Below are 21,371 nucleotides of genomic sequence, written 5' to 3' on the forward strand. Positions count from 1 at the left end.
TACATTCAAAATGGCTAACACGGTACAACACCCTAGTACTAATAACAAGGCAGAAAGTCATAAGTAGCAACATGTATCCACTCGCTCATTGTAAAACCCACTTAATACAGTTCAGGGCTGCTTTGGGAGGAAGGCAGGAACCAACCCTGGGACCACATGTTCCAAACATCTACAAAATCACACACTTTTAGAAACACTACTGTGCTTAATGTCTTACTTGACTCAGCAATGCAGCACACACAGACAATATTTAACCTCTAATAATTTGTAATAGTATGCTTTGTAAAAAGTGCAGTATATAAAAGTGGACTGCTTTATCTTACAATCCCTTACTTCAGTTCTTTAAAAAGTGAATTAAAGTGTAAGCTTTGCTTTTGTCTACTTCAGGTGCCTGCAACAAAGTCTAAACAGGTCTGTTTCGCTGTATTCTTTCTCATGAACCCAGATTACAGATCTAAAGGTTGTTTCTGGAACCTTCATGTGGAGGTGTCTTTTTGGAACCAAAAATGGTTCCCTTATAGTATCGCTCTGAAGAACCACTCTGGCACCTTTATTTTTAAGAGTGTACTTCTTCCCAAAAAGTCCTCCAGGCTGATGTTTACTCGATTATATGTTGCTTTGGATAAATGCATCTGCTAAGCAAATAAACTGCAACTGTGTTTTTACTGTACCTTTAAAGGGACAGATTGCTCTATTTTGTTAACAGTTGTCCTGATATGCAGTTTGTTGAATTCTTGATATTTTTGGGTAGTTTTACTATATTAGATCCAATGCGGAACTGTTTTTAATGCTTCTTTTTCACCATTGAAAAACAACACGTTTGAATTAGATCACCACTATCTGCATGAAGCTTGCATATTCTACATGTGACCCTGAATTTGACTAAGTGCATAAATAGATAAAACTTGTCTTTTTTGAATGACAATCAACATGTACAGGTTTCTTTCCTCTGAGACACCACTGATTTTGGAGCTTTGCTTTACTCTTCTCTGTTGATCATTTAGCCTTCCCTTATTATATTTGGACACAGTTTGCACCCAATACTATTCTCACTAAGTTGGATTAAGCAGTTTTGAGTGTATGCTGTGTCACCCAAACCCAAAGACATCCAGGCCTCCTTAATACCCTCGGTCAGAATTGATTCCAGCATTGAAAACTCAGGGCTGTCGAAATGGGCACTGACCCAGTACGAGATAACAGGGTTAGAAAACAAAAAGAAGAATAGAATTCGCATTTTCAAAAAGATGAACTATTGGATCTTGGTTGTGTTTCTTCTATTAAATAAATGTACAGTTAATTGTTCATTTAGTAAAGGTAGGCTATTTCTCTCTGTCATGGTGTGACTGCTAAATGCAATAAACCTCGAAAGGCCTCTGCAGACGTTTTATTTTTCACTTCTTATTTCATTAGGCAATTCAGTGGTGCCCCACCTGCTCCAAACTGAAAAACTAAATAGAGGAGAGCACACCCAAAACCTTCACGTACCTGGGATACCGGTTATAGAGACCAGTAGGACATAGACTCCTTGGAACAAAGTAACGGGACTCATTGAGATCAGGATGTCTGTCATGTCTTCTCAAAGCTTCTCCTTCTCCGAAAATGACAACTGCAGAGACGACTGACGAGTGCTGGTCATCGGGCTAGTTGTTCGGTGGTGATCAAGTGCCTCATTCAGCCCATCGTTAATCTTGCTATCAGGAGAGCCTTTTCCGATGATGATGGGCTGACACTTATTGTTCGTTAGTGACGGGGAGCCACTTTGAAGTAAAGATGCTGTCAGCTCGCGTCCGGTCTGCTGTCAGATGGTGGGAACGCAGCGGCTGCGGCCGTCCAGAGCCCCAGTGCAGTTTATTTATTCAGTGTTTTGGAACAGCGCACACAGAAGCTAATTATAAGTGTTCAAACAATCAGCTCCGCTGCACTTACGAGGGCAAACACACTCTCCCTTCACACGGCGACATTTTCAGCGTTAAATTAACATTTACAGTATTTATATAGAAACACTCTGCATGTACAGTATACACTTTTAGAGTTATTTTAACACTGTAACTGTCCATTTAACATAATCGAGTTTGCTGATTAGACTTCTTCTGATCAATTTGGTGCACTCAAGGTCACACATAAAGGACCAAAAACAGACTTTGAACTGCAAATAGAAGAGACCTTCTCACATTTTTGCATCTTAGGGTGGTTGTGGCCATGGTGCCATAGGATGAATACGGTGGTTCAAACAAAGCAGTGGTCTTCAGAAACCCAATTGTTCAGTCATCCATCCTTCCTTTCATTTCTTGAACTCCACTTCAGAGGGCACCACAATCACTCCTTGATATAACATGTTCAAACCTAAATAACCCAAGTCAGGGTAGCGGGGAAGGGGTAATGGGTGGATTGGCTCACATAGGTGAAGCCCAAGTAATTTGAGCTTTACTTTTTTTTGTACTCACCTATCTCACCCCATCAGCCCAGATCCACTTGGCTGCGCTTAACTTGTACTGGCGCCGAACCTATGCAAAAGTCCAATAAAACACAACCTTCTGCCGAAATGAATGCGTCAAATACATTACGCGCGACGAAATTTAAACCGGTATAAACAATAAGGAAACGTCAAAAAAGATTTGCGCGAAAAAATATACCCTCCGATCAATATACATACCGGCTGCGTCAACTTCAAAAATACATGCGCGATTTGCGAATGCACATCAGCTGTGCCAAAAGAAATACAGTACATGGATCGATTAATATATAGGGATGGCTGTCTCTTATGTACACAGCCTCCATTAAATAAGCTAGGAGCTACTATAGCGGTGGAGGCTGTGTAAGTTACTTGTGCTATTTTCCGTCTTTAGTGCATCAAGCGCACAGACAAAAAACACTGAAGACCCGATTCAGAATTAGCTTCAGTTCAGTAAGCTATGACTATGATTGCTTTATTCGAGAAAGAAAGAAAGAAAGAAAGAAAGAAAGAAAGAAAGAAATAACGAACAATGGATAAAATCAAGGAAAGGTAAGTATTAGAAACGTGGTTAAATGACACAAAGCACGGAAAAGTAAAATCTAGAACGGCGCACCATGTACATGTCACCTTTTAAAGTACACCCCCAACCAACACTGACTGTTTTCATACTTTATTTGGGTTTTTACGTTTTTATTTACGTTTTACATAATAAAACTTAAATAACAGAAACGATCTGAATAAAATCGCACTGTTCGACAAAAGTTGAAACTTATGGGAAAAAAGCAATTCATCTAAACTCTAGTGGACACCTTTAGATCGCTGGATAAAAGAAATCAAAAAGGTGTGTGTGTATTCTGTTAGCAAATACCGTTTTTATTTAAGTCATCGCTTCGAATTTTCTTTCAGGTATTAATGTTTGCCCCATTGCCTGCAAAACTGTTTTCCAAGAGATGCAGCTTGTGATTTGCTTTTATTCCTCCTGGGACAGCCGCTGTGGGGAAAAGAATAGGGAATGGACATAAGGCAAACTCTTAAAAATGCGAAAAGATTCAATTGCACGTGAAAAAGTTACTTTTACGTTTATGTGCATTGTGTCCGCTGCGTCTAAATAAAGGTTTCTTTGTCATAATCGCCTCCTGTCACACTTAATACCGGTTTATGAGTGCTGCTTCGGAGTTTTTGTTACAGATTGACCTTAACATGACGGTATACATTGTCAAACCGTATAGATTCTTTTTATGTACTGTACAGTACATGGTTTTGTGTTTTACTTGCATTTGGAGAGACCTGAAAATAGCTGTCAGCCGACGGTCTTCATCTAACCTGACACAGCTCGGAAGGATCGGCAGAGAAGAATTCCGGAAAATCCCCCAATTCAGGTGAGCGAATTCTGCGTTTCATAACCAGTAAGACTCCAGGGTAAAATCACTGCCGAATGGGCTTCAACGGCGCATTGATTAAAGGGTCTGAGCATGCCTTGTGACTTTTTTTTTAAAATACAGTTGCAAAAAATACTTAAATCGTGTTCTTGTTGTGTAATTCTGGGGTATTTATGGCTGTTTGATAATGGTAAATTAATTTTATTTGATTTTTAATAAACTTTACATGTATTGGAATCACCCATCTCAGCCCATAATGTCGTGCCTCTGCGAAAATCCAGGCGCCGTGCTTAACTTGTTCTGGCACCAAACCAAATGAACATCCTCATGGACCTGTTTGCTTGCAACGGTACACAGCCTTCTGCCCAAAAAGACACGTGCGACGAAATTGGGAATATACAAACAACAAGGACGCGTGAAAAAATAGAACCTCCGGTCAATCCACACTTGCATGGGTCAACTTCTAAAATATATGCGCGACCTGTGAAAGCACATCAACTGGGCCAATAGAAATACATGGGGCAAGGAACACGTTGGGATGGCTGTGACTTAACGTGCACAGGCTCCATTAGATAAGCCAAGATATACTTCAGTCGTGCGGGCTGCGCAAGTTACTCGTGCTACTTTGTATCTATCTACCTGTATAATGCATCAATGCTCCTGCACAGGCAAAAACCTGAAGACCCATTTTAAGAAGGCGTGGGATGTCATATCAGTAAGCTGTGGCTACTATTGTTTTATAAGAAAGAAAAAGAAGAAAAATAAAAACAAAGGAAAAAGAAGAAAATCATGTAGTCAAATGGCACAAAGCATGGCAAGGTTTAAGCCGTGAGGAGCAGCCTGCTCTGAGTCCTGCATACAAAGAATTTTTGCCTCTCCCAAAAACATTCTAAAAAATATATTTTATATGCTTTTATTGATCACGTTTTACTTACTAAAAATTAAAAACAAAAATGACCAGCTAACAATTTGGTTTAAAGTAAAATTTTTCAAGACAGTGAATCATCTAAATTTTAGTTGGCAAGTTTAAGAGCACTGGACAAAAAAAAACAAAAAAAAAAATTAATTACTCGGAAATGGAGCGAGCATGGCACATCTGTATATCTACCTAGAGCAGGTCATTCACAAAACTGAATAATACAAAGGAGAACACTAGTGAGGGTGGTCAGAAAGCAGTAAAAACATTGAAGGAGTGACAAGCAGTGAGTGGTTCAGATTGAAGAGACTGTACAGACTACAACTGTTGCCCGAGAGCGTCACCAGACAGTTTTATGGGAGACTGGCAAAGAGAAAAAATGCACGACATCTCAGCTAGTTTGCAAGATGGCATATGGATAATTCTGAAGTGAACCATGTTCTATGGTCAGATTAGACGAAAATTGAGCTTTTTGACCATCATTCTAAATGCCATGTTTAGCATAAGCCAAACACCGCATATTACCAAAAACACACCACAACTACCATGAAGTAGGGTGTTGGCAGTGTCATGCTGTGGGAATGCTTCTATGCAGCAGGCCGTGGAAAGTTTGTGAGGGTACTTTCGAGAGGAAAATAAAAGCAGCAGAATTCAGGGAAACCCTGGAGATAAGCATGATGCAGTCTGCAAAAAAACAGCAACTTATGAGAAGATTTGTTTTCCGTCAAGACAACCACACCAAGCATAAGGCCAAAGCTGCTCAGGAATGGCTACACCTACCTGTGCACTGAGTCAGGGTTGTTGTGGCTTCCAAGATGCATTTACTCAATACTGATTTGAACGGGTGAATACTTACGTGATTGATTATTTTGTGTTTTATATTTTAGACTGCTTTGCAGAGATGTATTTTTACTTTGACATACAATACAATACAATTTATTTTTGCACATCCCAAAATCACACAAGAAGTGCCAAAATGGGCTTTAACAGGCCCTGACTTTTTTTTTGTTCTTTATTTCACCTTATACAATTTCTTGTATTTGGAATTTGTTAGTTTTCGCATACCCCTTGGGGTCAGAGCGCAGGGTCAACCATTGTACAGCGCCCCTGGAGCAATTTCAGGTTAAGGGTCTTGCTCAAGGGCCCAGCAGAGTAGGATCTCTTTTGGCAGTGATGGGGATTCAAACCGGCGACCTTCTGATTACCAGCACAGAATATGAGCATCAGAGCCACCACTCTGCCCGGACTTTTGACAGCCCCCCAACCTGGACTTTCTCAGAAGACAAGGAAAAACTCCCAAAAAGAAAAAATGGAAGACACCTTGGGAAAGGCAGTTCAAAGAGAGACCCCATTCCAGGTAATTTGGGTGTGCAGTGTATATCAAAAAAAGGGGGTAAATACAATACAATACACAGAACAGAACACAAGTAATCCTTAATACAATTTAATAGTGAGATAGATAGATAGATAGATAGATAGATAGATAGATAGATAGATAGATAGATAGATAGATAGATAGATAGATAGATAGATAGATAGATAGATAGATACTTTATTAATCCCACACATACATAGCAGAATTCAACAGTGTATGATATCACATAACATGATTTGGATATGTTCAGAGTCCTAGAGACCTCTGCCATTAAGCTGCCTCCCCCTATTGGCCATCCCACAGCTGAGTAAGTGCTGGGCCAGCTAATCCGACAAAAGGACCCATCTTCACCGATGATTCCAGCTTAGCAGTGGCACCAAATGCCACATTTGAGTACCAAGAAGAGAAACAACAAATTGTTGTTAGTGTTTCTTGCAGGTGTGCCTGATGAAAGATATACATGCGAAACATTATGCTTTTTACCTTCTTTCCTCTGACCATGGAAACAAACCTTTTTTTCCCTTATATGTATGCAGTATTTATTGTATATAATTCAGGCATACTAGAACAAAGTATTTACTGAGAACTGTGCATTTTAAAAGTGACAACCAGATGAAACTCATTGTGAAAATTCAGTGTCTCTTCATAAAGTTCTCCCATCTACAATGAATCTGCATGGTACTTTAATTTCTATATATTTTGTCTCAAAACAAAAATTGAGAAATTTGAAGAGGAGAAATACAGAGAATGCAGGATCACACCTCATGTTAAACATTATTCATTGAACCATTTAAAATAGCCCACAGTAAAGGAAAGCAGGAAAGACACATTTAATGCTTAGGGAAACAGTAGGAAAAATAAGATGCACTGAGGCACCTCCAGTATTACAAATTCAAACTAGAAAAATAAGCTCCTTTTTGCTTGTGCTCATCAGAAAGGCCTGCGGTGAGTCCTTTTAAAGGGTGTGGTGGTAGGCAGAGTTACCGAGGAGCTGAATGTTTAACTGATGCTTTTATTTTATCTTGGCTAGAGTGCTATAACGCTTTATTGTATGCTCTTCCAAAGTCTGCTCTAAGAAAACTGCAGTATGTCCAGAACTCTGCTGAATCTCACACCAAGCCCTGGGAATATATATATCTTGTGTATTGCACCTTTTGACTCTGGAGGACGATATTTCGTTACACTGTGTACTTACTGTAAGTATATTGTTAGGATGACAATAAAGCTCTACTTGACTTGACTTGACTTGACTTAAACACTAGGGTAACTTTGAGAGAACTACATTGACCCCCATTTGAATCTCGTATTTACATCTTGCCTGAAGAAGGGGCCTGAGTTGTCCTGAAAGCTTGCATATTGCAGTCTTTTTAGTTAGCCAATAAAAGTTGTCATTTTGCTTGACTTCTCACTGTATTCACTATAAAATATTATGTTAACTTACAAAGCCTGACCAAGCTCCATGTTATCCCTCTTATCTTTTACAACTCCAATTACTTGAAGTCCGTCCTCTGCTTGGGTGATACAGTGTGAAAAAATGGATTTTTACAGAAAAACGTATGTTAATATTACAGCAGAGGTGTGACCAGAACATCATGTGTGGGTGGGCATTTGGCTTGTCGGGGGGGGGGGGGGGCAAAACATATCCATCCATCCATCCCCATTTTTGTAGGGGGGTCAAATAATAATAACAACATAGTTTTATATAACATATAAAAGCAAAAATTGTGGCATAAATCATAACCTATTGTTCAATAAAATTAACAGAGGCAATGGAACTTGTATTATTATTTTTTGTGAACAAATATAGAACTATATCTACAAGGTAAATATCAATAAAGTCAAATGTATACAACATATGAGAGCAAGAACAGAAACGTGGCTTATTGTAGTCATGGGAGGCTATAGGACATCAGTTTCCAGTGTTTAACCTGGATATTATCTACAGGACCAGTCTGCTGTTACTCTTGGCAAATTCTGCAATAAATTCATTCATGTCTAGATTTTCTGTGATGTTTTTCTCATGTGCCAGAATGACTACATTTCTCCTCCTTGAATGCAGTATTGTTCGGCGGAGTGGAGTGAGAATGCGGTTCAAAGTAAAGAAAGAGCTTTCGCATGCAGCTGAAGACACACCAATGATGAGTGCTGTGATGCAGACATGGCTCTGACGTGCGGGATACCAGACGCGTGTTTGTGGAAGCCGCCACCGTCTTTTTCTAGAGCTTTTTTCCAATTAGTGTAGCCGTGTTTGGTGAATATGTCCTCGCGGTCCGAATTGGAAAAACTAAATTTATGGCAGGCAAAGCAAAAGCTGCCATCACGGACAACAAAATATTCAAGCCATGGTCGAGACTGATACCAGCTTGCACTAAAACATCTGAGTGTCTTTCCGAATGCACGCTTGGGATAATTAATTAAAATGGGCTGGGATGGCCTATCCATATTTAAGTCAGGCAGACCGGACTGTAAATTTTGTTGAAGGCAGAGGTTTGGAGTACCCGATACGGGCGCAGAGCTGGAGGACTGCGTAGGCTTATCTACATCTTTTGGAGTTTCAGTTCCCGACGTGGGTGCGCTGTGCTCCGTGTTAGTAGCAGCGGTGCTGGGCTCAACCGCAGAGCCAGCAGCTTGCGGAAGAACAGAGGTTGAAGATGTCTGCGTTTTAATAAGCCACCTATGCATAGCCTTTGGTGTTACCAACCAGAAAATAAAAGAAGAATGGAACGTATACGCTGTTTTAATTAAAGAATGCGGTCAACAGGTTCAAAACGTGCTGCAAAATGTGCGGCGAAGTGAACTGTGAGCAGCACGGTGCCTGTCTAGTGGAGGAGGCACTGAGGGATACGCTGCCAAATTCAAACGGGCCGATTGGAAAGCAACTCAGTTTTGAAAATCAAATGTTATTCTTCTCCAGAGTTTTCATTGGACAGACAGAGCATTTCGCAGGGGGGGCACGGCTTGTCTCTGGGGGGGGGGGGACAGTGCCCACACCAGCCCCCCCGTGGTCACGCCTCCGTTTACAGTATTTACTCTCCTTTTTAACGAAGTCATATCAATTTTACATATTTAAATTTAGTTTTGTTTAGCAATTCAAGTAGTAATACAGTAATAAACTGTTAACAAATAAATACAAAAATCATTTAAAAAAATCATAAAAAATACGGTAAAAATCTTCGTATTGCTGCCGTACATTTTATCATATTTTTATGATTTTTTTAAGTGCCTTATTGTCTCAACTTCAACCTTGTGGAATGCTTTTCCCTGGAAGATCAGAGAAGTCAAGTCACTACTATGTCTGTAAAAATAGACATACTGTACAACTTACCTGCTATCTAAACCTTTTGTACGGCATCCTTGAATTGTGAAAGAAGTGCTATAAATTCACTGTATTATTATTATCATTATTATTATTTACCTAGGGGGCACACATCTTGGTGGTTCGCTACTTTCGGAGCAGACAGATGTGTGATCACTTTTGAGTCTCCACCTTCTCCGACTTCCTTTGCTGTAGCGGCGCAGGCAGATGCTTTTGGCAATAAATGAGCGGGGACGTACGAACGGCAGTGCGCTACGTGCCCCCGTCTTCCCGCCTCCAACCAGCGCTCATTTTCGCGGCAAGAACCAGGCGCCTTTTTTCTTCCTTCCTCAACTGTTGATGTCGACTAATCAGAATAGAGCCCATGAAAGAGTGCGGCGTGGCATGTGAAGGAGTTCTTTTCTCAGACTCATTCAGCTGTACCTGTCAGTGAAAATAAATCAAAGAAAATACATGCGCGTGCCGTTGTTGGCTTTAAAAGCACACCAGAATAGAGAGTTGTACTCCAGTAAGGGATACAAACTGCGTAACTTTGCCTTATTTTAAAATTAAACTGATACAGTAATAATTAAAATACAACAAATTATGAAAACTACATTTTCACAGTATGGTTAGTCAAACGGGACTTTTGATTAAGGCAATCTGCAGTATGTCATACACTGATGTGTCCATAATACTGTGGCTGAAAACACAACTGAACAGCGCAGTCGTCTTCATCGATTATAAAAAGGTCAAACCCATCTGGATCATTTTTTAAGAGAAATAGTCAAGACAGAGAGGTGAAGATAAAGTTATGGCATGTCATGAAGTCATATGTAAGGATTTTGGATTCGTAATGTCGGTGCTAAATGAGGAGACGGACAGCGGCAAGGTAACGAGCGACGTGTTGCATGTCTATTAGCATATACTGTACTAATAAGAATCTCTTTGTACTCTGCACACTTGTGATAATTAAAAAAAACCTATAAATCTATAATATTATATACCATATTGCATGTAATACAGTTAAACTTTCACATAAAACATTGTCAGCAAAAAAGTCTAAGATATAAAGTTCATGAATTTATTTTTTATATCTTCATTACATGGATTTAGTCAAATGATTCCTTAGTTCTCACTTTGATGTCTAGGGGTTGTGACAGACATAATGGATGGACTGGAACCCCGAAAGGAATGGGTATTGGTTCTTAGTCCCTTTCTCAGCAGCGGAAAATATACAGTATAAAGTATGGACCCAGGCCGTCTTAAGGCATGGGCACGCTGGCCAGTTGTCCCAGGGCCTCACGAGCATAGGGGCCCCATGCTAATCTATGTATGCTGTGACTTGCTGAGTAGTTATGTAGGTAGGGGCCTCAGTGCACTGCTTTGCATGTAGAACTATAATGCTGTTAAAATGGCTCTGAATGGACTGATGAAGAATGCCTACAAAGAGCAATTCATCCCCCAGTATGACAGGTGACAGTGCTCCACTGGCATGGTACTAATTTGGACAAAATGCAGGATTTCATGGGACTCATAGTTCAGGAGGGCAGCCCTGTTGGGTTTATGTTGGTGCCACTAGAGGGCGCTGTTGAAAGAGGAATCCCTTGTTTTATGCAAGTTTGGGCTGACCCGGAAATGTTCTCTGGGTGCAAAGTTGTGGCACCAGAAGTACTCCTGGATCCAGCATAAAGGGAGCTGTCTAACTTCATTCTTTTGAGATTGATGTTGGGAGGAGGTGGTCAAAAGTTGCCTGCAAGGAGCAGAGGAAGGAAAAAAGAGAGAATTGTGTTTATTGTGAATAAAAGGTCTTTTCGACTTGGGACTGGTGTCTGTGTGATTGTGTGTGAGGTTTGAGGCTCTGAGACTCTCCCTACAGGTCACAGGGCATATAGCTAAATTAAGTCTAATTTAAGACTGGATCATATGCTTCTTTATTCAAATGACAGTTTGGCAGATTGCTTACTGAGAAGTTGACAAACTTGCCTAATTTGCCATCTAAAAACATGACATTACTTGAGCTTCTGATGTCCATTCATGAAAATCAACTTGCATAAATTATTCCAAACCTATACTGGTCCACAAGATTGCCCTAACACTTCTAGTCACAGTAGAAGGAGTAGATAAGAGCTTGTCTAAACTGAATCTCATTAAGACCTACCTGAAGACCACGATGACACCTCATTGGTTTTCTTATCATTAGCGTTTGTGGTTACTTGACAAATATCATTATGATTAAGTCATAGATGAGTTTTCATCATGGAAGAAAAGGAGAGGCAGGTTTTTAACTCCAGTTTTAGGAATTTATAAGTAATGGCACTGTGTTGAATTTATTTATTGATTGATTGTGAAGTTTATAATCTTGCGCATGCAATATTTTTCTTATATTTCAGTGTCGTGTTGTTTATTTATCTAGTGGGTGAAACATATTTCTGCACTTTTAAATAGTTTTGTTTTTGAAAGAATTTGCTCCAATTAACTGGAAGCTGGTGGCACGGTGGTGCAGTGGTAGCGCTGCTGCCTTGCAGTAAGGAGACCTGGATTCGCTTCCCAGGTCCTCCCTGTGTGGAGTCTGCACGTTCTTCCCGTGTGCTCTGGTTTCCTCCCAAAGACATGCAGTTTAGGTGCATTGCTGATCCTAAATTGTCCCTTGTGTGTGTGTGTCCTGTGTTGGGCAGGTGCCCTGCATGGGATTTGTTCCTGCCCTGTGTTGCCTGGGATTGGCTCCAGCAGACCCCTGTGACCCTGTGTTAAGATGCAGCAGATTGGAAAAAGACAGATTAACTGGAAGCTAATGGCATAATTTTCCAAAATTTGCAAGTACACTTTTTTAAGAAATGCATTGGTTATCTTCTGTGGTCTCTCTTAGGACACCAATTGATGTAGGACTACCAGTACTTAGTCCCTGTTTGTTCAATGAATGATCCCTCTTGACACATTTCAAGGTCGATGGTTATGTTGGTATCTATCTATCTATCTATCTATCTATCTATCTATCTATCTATCTATCTATCTATCTATCTATCTATCTATCTATCTATCTATCTATCTATCTATCTATCTATCTATCTATCTATCTATCTATCTAAGTAACTTGCATGTCTAACTACTCAAAAAAAGCTTCAGAAAATTAAGGGAGAAACTAATAAGTACTGTTTTGAGTTATATAAAGACATGTTGAATATTTTTTTCATGATGTTGTATAAGAGGCCATATTATTGGGCACAACAGCATGCAAACTAAAAATAAAAATAGATATCCCACTTTAGAAGACCCTTAGAGGTTCTGCATCCCATGGGTGGATCGGGTGGCAGAATGAGTTTTTGTTTTTCTTTATTTATAATTGCCTAAGCCTGTTGACTTTTACATTGTCTTCCACAGTATTGTTGAAAAATGTATATTGTATAATTATCCAGCTGTTTTCTAAACTGCTTAAACAATGTCCCACCTGGAAGCATTGGGTGTGAGGCCTGTACAAACTGTAGACTATTCATCAGTACTTTCCAGTGTACACTTGTACAGACTCGTACTCAGCCAATTAACACTTGCCTGTTAAACACATGTTTGGGGCGAGGGACAAAAAGTGTTGTGGACATGAGGATTTTGCACAAACCAGGCATAGACAGTGATCAGGCCAGTGAAGCAACTACACTAACCACTATGCCACTCTGTTACCCCTTTTTAAATTTAATGGTTAACGTTCCTTTTACAGTAAAGATTATAGGCTCCAGCTGCCCCGTGACCCTGCCCTGGATAAGCACTTTAGGAAAATTGATGGATGGATAGACTATGTCTATAGGATGAATACATTCACTGATGATAAGAAAAAGCACATTTTTGTGTATTATTTATTTAATCAAATTTACTTTGTTATTTGGGTAAGGTTATTTTACTCACTAATCATGACTTTGTGAGAATTTCATTGAATTTCACTGTACTTTGTAAACATAACAACGATGATGCTATACACCTATTTATCCTTTTAGGAGTTAAATGACGATCAGATCATATCTGGGGTTGAATCGTTGCAGGGCTACAAATATGTTAAACAGCTTGGAGTCTCCTGTCACCACTTTAGTAATGTATCATGTCAGTGACTGGCATCCAGGCTTTGTGCAATGTGCAATGACTCTGACCCTAGACATAATAGTGGTACTAGGCCTTAGACGGGCATCTTTAGGTCAGCTGGTTAGGTTGCTTGTTCAGGGACTAATCAAGATCTCTGGTGCTGTGAGGTGGCAATACCAACTTCAATGCCCTTTTGCTGTCTCCTTTCGATGGCTACTTTATAAGGTCCACATGCTCGTTAACACTAGCACCCTGCTTCTCCAAACAGCCCTTCATGTTCCTGCAGCTTCGCCAAGGTTGGGTGCTGCACAAATCTACACGTTCGCAAAAAGGGATACATTAATGTTGCTACTCAACCTAAGTGTGTATCTTGTACTGGGGAGGAACTTCATGGAGAGATCATGTAAATTCTACAGGTAGTACTTGAACTACATTTCAAAAACTGTGAGGAGGCCATGCTACATTATATACAATGTACTCATTAAATAATGGGACATCATTCATCTATTTTCTATTCCTTCTACCTGGTTCAGGGTTGCTGGAAGGTGGTGATTATCTTGGAGCATTGGGTATAATCCTGGACAAGATGCCATCCACTGGATGGCACACACAACCATACCCACACTGTAGTAGATTTGTTTAGAATCACTAGTTAGACTAATACACACATCTTTGGGATGTAATTATAAAATGGGAAATAAACCAATACAAACATAGAAAAAATGCAAATTCCATAGTGGGCCAAGATTTAAACTCAATACTTGTGGGCACTGGCCACTGTGCCACCATAAATCATAACTAATGTATTTTCTGTATACTCAACTAACTCAGATTTGAGATATAAAATGTGTATATGGGGTAATGTGAAAGTCATAATACATTTCTTGGTGTTTGTGAGCATAATGTTTTTGAATAATCCCAACATCTGTACACTATTACTTCAGAGCAGCAAAAGAATTCAGATAAATTGATTTCAAGTAAATTAGTTGCATAAAACACAATATTTGGTTCTAACCATGCCACACAATTTGACAGTATCCAGTCTGTGACCCGCTAGTTTTATTGTAAGAGGTGGTTTACTAAAGCCTTGCTGTGGCCATAATGAGATTCTGTTGGATTCTGACTTCAATAACGCTCAATTAAATTGAAATCAGGAGATAATTTTGGCTGGTCAAAGGATTGTTGTATCTCTGTGACTTATTCATTGGGTGCTATATAGGAGATTCATATGAGGATGACTGAAGACTTCAGAACATCCCATATGAGTGTGGGTGTGAGTATGATCTGGCTCTAGACTGGACTGATGCCTTGTTCAGTGCTAGTCCATTCTGTCCCTCTCGTCACCCTGAACTGGATAAAGCAGTCTGAGAATTTTGAATAATGTTATTTTATGATTCAGATTTAAGGAGGTCAAAGGTGCTTCAGCAGCAAACACAGAGACATGCAAGTTGGAAGGAATGTGAAAAAGAAACTCTCATGCAAAAAAGCATCTTTGAAAAGGTACAAGAAAAACAACCAAAGAATCCTCAGAAACAATGTATTCATTATTTTTATTTACACACTAGAAAAAAAGGCATTTTCAAGAGAGGTAAGGTGTGATCTCAAATAACCACATGAGCATAAGATTTCAAACAGGAATGGATAATTTCAAACAGTGCTGAAATGTCACCTCATCTTTCTCACCCAAAGCAGAGAGCACCAATCACTGGGGTGAACAGAAATTAAAACACAAGAGGCAGAGGAAAATGAGAAGACCGCTGACCGCCCCACCCAAGAACCTAAACCCAGTAACCAGTATATAAGCCAATGACTGAGTGGGCAATCTCAACACTCCTTTATTAATATTATAAGAGGATTATAGAAAATAATACAATGCTTGTCAGAAATGAATATCAGTAGAAGGTACCCTCTGTGAAATCCATGCTATACCACCGTTAACCAACATCAGAAGTAAAAATTCATCAATTGGACAAACATCATATGATATGCAGTACAAATAAATTGGTTTAACGTATTGTTCAGCACCTCCTCTCTGAGCACAGGATGAAACTCCTTAAATATGAGTGTTTGGGCCTAAATTCGGACTACTCTACTACCTCCAATGAGGGCCATAATGCATGCAAGTTTTTTTGTTGAAGCCAAGCTCTTAATCAAAGACTGAGGTGTGTGCCTTATTTAATTTTTGGATTAAATAAGGTTCGCAAATTTCTGAGTTCAGGAATCTGGGTGATTTTACACAGTTTTTTTTTTTTCATTTTGATTTTTGACAGTGTTTAGTAAACCTGAGTTCTTTCGAAGCGCTTTAATTCACAGAAATATATTTTGTTTTCTTAGGCTCAGGTTGCCACCAGAGCCAAAGACAGAAGGGTCTCATTTTCTGGCTGACAGTGATTTGGCCTTATAAGAACACTTACCAAAACATTATGGCTATGCTAAAATGGGCTTTGAGCCTAATGTTATCTAGTCCATAATACAAAAAAGAACCTAAGGAATTGAGAAAATTGTATTATGGGTTAAAATGTCACAATTGCCTCTGATAGATTAACATCCTGCCCAGAACTGGTTTCTGCATTGTGCCTCCCATGACCCTAAATTGCATTAAGCAGGTTGAGCTTGTTATGCTAAATTGTATAGTCAGTAGGATAGTGGCATAATTAACAGCTCTTTTCTACCTGCAGGTGGACACATAGGGACAACCCACAAATGAGGCAGGAAAACTAATCTTAGTAGTGGTTTTTAGAAAGAGGAGCAGTCAGGGAGGCAGCTCTGCGCCAAGCAGAGCACAGTATTTCATTGACTTCCTGAACTATCATTTCACTATAAGAGGAAGCCTCTTCCTATCAGGTCTTTACCTCTCACTGTAAAAAGACTTTTGGCCCTAAAGAGAAGGCACATTTTCATCATTCTTCACACCTGAACTTGTTTAATGTAAATGTCAATCAGTTTTATATAAGAATAGCAGCAAAGAAATGCAGGAAATGAACCCATGTGGACAAACCTATCACAGTATTTATCGGCAGCTTATATATATTTTATATTGTTGTCACATTCTGAGCACAGAAAAAGGACAACAAGACATCAGACTAATGAAGGAGTCTAATCACAACAACGAATTGTCATCTGATTTAGAGATGAATTACAATTAAAACCTGCAGCCTTTGGCCCACCATGGACTGAATTGAGTAGTCCTGTTCCTAAATTGTCCTGCTGAGAAATTGTCAAATTGGATAAAAAAAAAGTAATCAGGGAATGAACTCCTGCGGTGGGTTGGCACCCTGCCCGGGATTGGTTCCTGCCTTGTGCCCTGTGTTGGCTGGGATTGGCTCCAGCAGACCCCCGTGACCCTGTGTTCGGATTCAGCGGGTTGGAAAATGGATGGATGGATGGATGGAATGAACTCTAAAGATAAACTCAATTCATTGTTTTGCAAAGAGACCAACTGAAGATTTGATAATTTACTAAAAGGAATGTGTGGTCAATTATTACATTAATTGATATGCTATATGAAAAGTAAGCTAATAAATGTGTACATTAACATACACCCATGTTTTTATCAACTCAATAAATTGTGACACTGCCTCTGTAATCTTAATGTTTGCTTCCAAAAAAATAGGAGTAAATCCTGGCTTCGTTGGCTAAAGAAAATGCTGTCAGAAATGTTCACAGACAGTACATTCCTATGACAACTAAAATAGTGATTGTTCATCTTGAAAACATTTAATATGTTTTATGCTGGGTGGTATGGCATGTTTGGGTTATAAAGCCCTATAGAGCAAACACACGTGACTAACTGGATATGCAAAATAAAAAAAAAATAGAAAATGCTGCTTGGAGAAAGGAGGAGAGAACTTTTATCAAAAGCAAAGCACAGTGATTTACAATTGTGCGTTTTTACGGCACTGCTTGGATATGGACATTTGAAGAATTCATAAGGAACTCATATATTGTACGGGCTGGAGTCTCAAACCATTCAATGTGGTCTTTATAGAGCATCATGAGCCACTGATCTTAATATTCTGCAAATTGCTATCTTATACATGATCAAATGATGACCCTAAGTAATATAGATGAATGTATGAACACTCTGCAGTGGACTTTAATTCTTCCCTAGTGGGTTGGAAGCTAAAATGTTAGAGCCACACACAAGTTCAAAATCGTCCTGAGTAGAGTGTCATGAAAATCCTGTAGCTGCAGGGATTCTACCAAATTCAGAATTATTATGGTGTAATGTTATTAGCTCATTACCCCTTTCTGTATAAATCTTCTGGGTGCATCTACTGATCATAACAAGTGTGTGTGTAACAGTATCCTATTCTTTGTACTTTACTGCTGAAAACAAATTTCCCATTAAGATAATAAAAGTGACTTTGACCGTAATATTCTGAATTGTATGGGTTATGGATTTAGATCACATATGATAGTGATGCATGAACTTCTTTCTTTTTTACTGAAATATATTTGAAGAAAGCAAAATTCTATATAATCATGTCAAACTTAACAAACCAAATTTCAATCCCCACATGAGAATTTCTTATAATGGTCTCCCATTTTTCTTTGATTGGATGGATACTGCAATGGTAAGGCCACACTAGTTTTCAATGCAGGCCTTACGAAGTGTCACTTGATATCCAATATGTTAATTATGTGAAAGCTTGTGATGAAAATAAGCAAAATAGCTTTTAAGAGGAAACATATCTCAATAACTATAAAATTAGCTATGAAGTGGTGGGTTTAGAAGCCTCAGAAAGAAGGGCAGAAGATAACATAATATTTTATATTATGTTAAACTCAAATATCTCTTCACATTATTGGGTACAGGTAGGACTGAAATGTATTTTTTTTGAGGTTTCTTCCAGGTCATACGTTTGATTTTCCTACTCAAATGAACCCTGTCCAAGCAAAATGGTGACACTAGGATGTTACCAGTTGAACTGCTCGGTCAGGCTTATGTGTAAAGGAAAGCTGCTGTTGATATTCTTGAACACACAACCTGACCAATTTTCTAGTATGATTCCCAGAAACTGAGAAATGTCTGTTTATGTGTGAACAAGCCATATTATTACTGGATCAAGTTCACTAACCAGTACATAAGATGAAATGATTATTGATTGTAAGATCCTGAAGGGGCGGCACAGTGGAGCAGTGGTAGTGCTGCTGCCTTGCAGTTAGGAGACCCGGGTCCTCCCCCGTGTCTGCATGGGTTTCCTCCGGGCGCTCCGGTTTCCTCCCACAGTCCAAAGACATGCAGGTTAGGTGGAATTGCAATTCTAAATTGGCCCTGGTGTGTGTTTGTGTGTGTCCTGTGGTGGGTTAGCACCCTGCCTTGTGCCCTGTGTTGGCTGGGATTGGCTCCAGCAGACCCCCGTGACCCTGTGTTCAGATTCAGCGGGTTAGAAAATGGATGGAAGATCCTGAAGGAATAACATACTGTATATATTTTTTTTAACAAAGTAAGTTTTGAAAAATGTATGAAACATGAGAGATACTTAGCCAAATGAGAAAATTCTAATGGAACCTCTTTTGCATACATCTATTTCCTCAGCCACTTACCCAAGGCTGAAGGAGGCTGGTGTTCATTCTGTCAGCATTGGACTCAAAGTGGAAGCAAACCCTGGACAGGATGCGATTGCTTCACAAGCCACAATCACTCAAGCTGGGTCAATTTAGAGATGCCAGTTGACCTAACCTGCACATATTGGTGGAATAATGAAGGAACTGACACCGTGTGAGTAAATTTAAAATGGCTGTGAATGCCATAGTGAGATTATGTGTTCTCGCAGTTAGTATAATGAAAATTTCTTCAAATGTGACTGGATATTGAGAACAAAGGAATTACGGAGTCATTATTTACAGCGTGAACAAGGAAATCTTATGAAATGCCTCTGATTGTAAACTTAGTAATACCTCAGATGGAATATATGAAGGTGACTGGCTGGCTGAACATGACGTTTATTCTCGAAGTGTTATAGCAGATGGTGACAAAGAGCACACTTGACTATTATGACTTTATGCTGTTGTGTCTGGCCTAGCTGCCAAAGAGCTGTTCGTGCAAAAAAAAAGTAAGGATCATTAAATCTTTTAGACAAAACTATGCAAAACATTCTGCCCATAGATTCAGGTTTGTGACCTTTAAGTCGCTGACCATCCTAAATCAAATTGTTCAAACTCCTTTAAAAAAGGTACTTTTCACAGATGACCAGTATTTTACAAATATTGTGTTTTAATCAGATGCCCCACAGTCTACCAATGAAAAGGAATTATTCACCCAAGTACAATATGAGATGCCTCTAAGACAGGTGCAAGGAGAAGGCATATAGGACATTAAAAAGTTCACCGCCCAAAATTAATGGCAATGTTAAAAGACCCTAGAACACTAGGTTTTACTTGATGTTTTCCTGTAAACTAGAGCAACATAAAATTGGTCAACAATTAATGCTAAAAAATCAACTCAGATAAGACCTGAGTTAAAAGAAACTGCTTCAGTTTCAAAAGGTAAAGCCCAAAGTCTCCAAGGTTTTGTTAAAAAACACCATTTCACATTTTGCCCACTGAACCATAACACACTCAGACATTTCCAGTGCCACTTACAGGATGTTTTATAAAGCTTGATGCAATAATAATAAAATAAAATAAAAGCACTTGCAATAAAAGTCCAGAGATGACATCTTGTTTTTGCAGTAAGTGAATAATCTGAACAATGGCGGTCGACCACAACAAAGCCACTTTGTAAAGCATAACTTAAATAACTTTAAACATCACAACCGTTGTAATATTAAATGAGAGCTCTAGGTAAATGCTTATAAAATACAATATAAAGGGAAATTCTCTGTTAGTGAAAAGAAACAAAATTGGTTTTAAGAAGTAGAAAATATCTGCTGGAAAAAGTGCAATTTGGAAAAGAGAAAAATAACTCTTTTGGTTGCTCTCTACAGTTTTTCAGTGTCTGTGCAGGAAATCGCTAAAAAAAGGAGGAAAGGGAGGGAGACTTCCTCGCTTCATCCTTCCCACAAGGGGCACTCTAATGTGGCACAAACCGAGGGCAAAAGTCTTGCACGGTTGATAAGAAGTTTCAATTTTGGAGTCTATGGGGTGAGAGTACATATCATCACTTTTGTTACCCCAACAGACCACCAGAGTGAAGACCACAATGAGTATGACGAAGTTCATTGCTTCACTAATCTGTTTTAGTAGATCCTGCAAGGCCTGTGGCTGGCAGCTTGGCCTGTGCAAGTGTCAGCAGTAAGAACTCCAGGGTCCTTGGTGCTTGAAGCTCATTTGTGGTGAAGCTGTTGTCTTTCCCAAGTGGTCTACTCAGAGGTTCTCCCCAGGCTGATACTGAGGTTCAGTAGCGGTGAAATAGTCCTCTAAGAAAGACTGCAGATACTCAAAGGTGTGACGCTCCTCGGGGTCCTTCTTCCAACACTGTAACATGAGTTCGTGCAGTGAAGCTGGGCAGCCTACAGGGGCCGGCATGCGGTAGCCCCTCTCCACTTGCTCCAGGACTTCTCGATTGTTCATTCCTGCCATGAAGGGAAACATCAAGAGGATAAATTAATGTCATCTGTACTACTCTGATAGTCTTTTTGGTTTATGTGTCTAAAAGAAAAGTATTGATTTATGATATTTTAAATCATGCCCTTAGACACATTCCGTTTTCATTTTACAGCTGCTAGTCAGGTCTGTAGCCACTGGGAATGAAGACAAAGTTTACTCAGGCACTGAAGAGCCATGGAGGTGTACAGCTTTGCTGGTAGACATACCCCTTTTGACTATATCCATAATTACTATAAGCTACATCCCCATTTGTCTGTGATTTCATTTGCAATTGGCAATATCCCCACGTCTTTTGGTAGTTGTGGAAGAGAAAGGGTGCTCTCGCCACT

At 39.4% G+C, this 21,371-nt stretch overlaps 1 protein-coding gene across 8 annotated transcripts in view; it reads right to left on the bottom strand.

Annotated features, from left to right (window-relative positions):
• Nucleotides 1-15,019: 15,019 nt before the first annotated feature.
• Nucleotides 15,020-21,371, bottom strand: part of yrk (Yes-related kinase) — a 143,780-nt gene continuing 137,428 nt past the window's right edge. For 6 of the 8 annotated variants that reach the window (XM_051919015.1, XM_028819305.2, XM_051919013.1 and 3 more), the window contains one exon: nucleotides 17,910-21,008. In XM_051919015.1, the coding sequence (XP_051774975.1) occupies nucleotides 20,800-21,008 (209 nt within the window). In that variant the 3' untranslated portion in view covers nucleotides 17,910-20,799. Of the gene's footprint in view, nucleotides 16,743-16,886; nucleotides 21,009-21,371 lie in introns of those variants that run through there. The other 2 variants (XR_007933482.1, XR_007933481.1) reach the window with 2 other exon arrangements.

This window comes from Erpetoichthys calabaricus, chromosome 14 (assembly GCF_900747795.2).
Source record: "Erpetoichthys calabaricus chromosome 14, fErpCal1.3, whole genome shotgun sequence".
Taxonomy (NCBI): domain Eukaryota; kingdom Metazoa; phylum Chordata; class Cladistia; order Polypteriformes; family Polypteridae; genus Erpetoichthys; species Erpetoichthys calabaricus.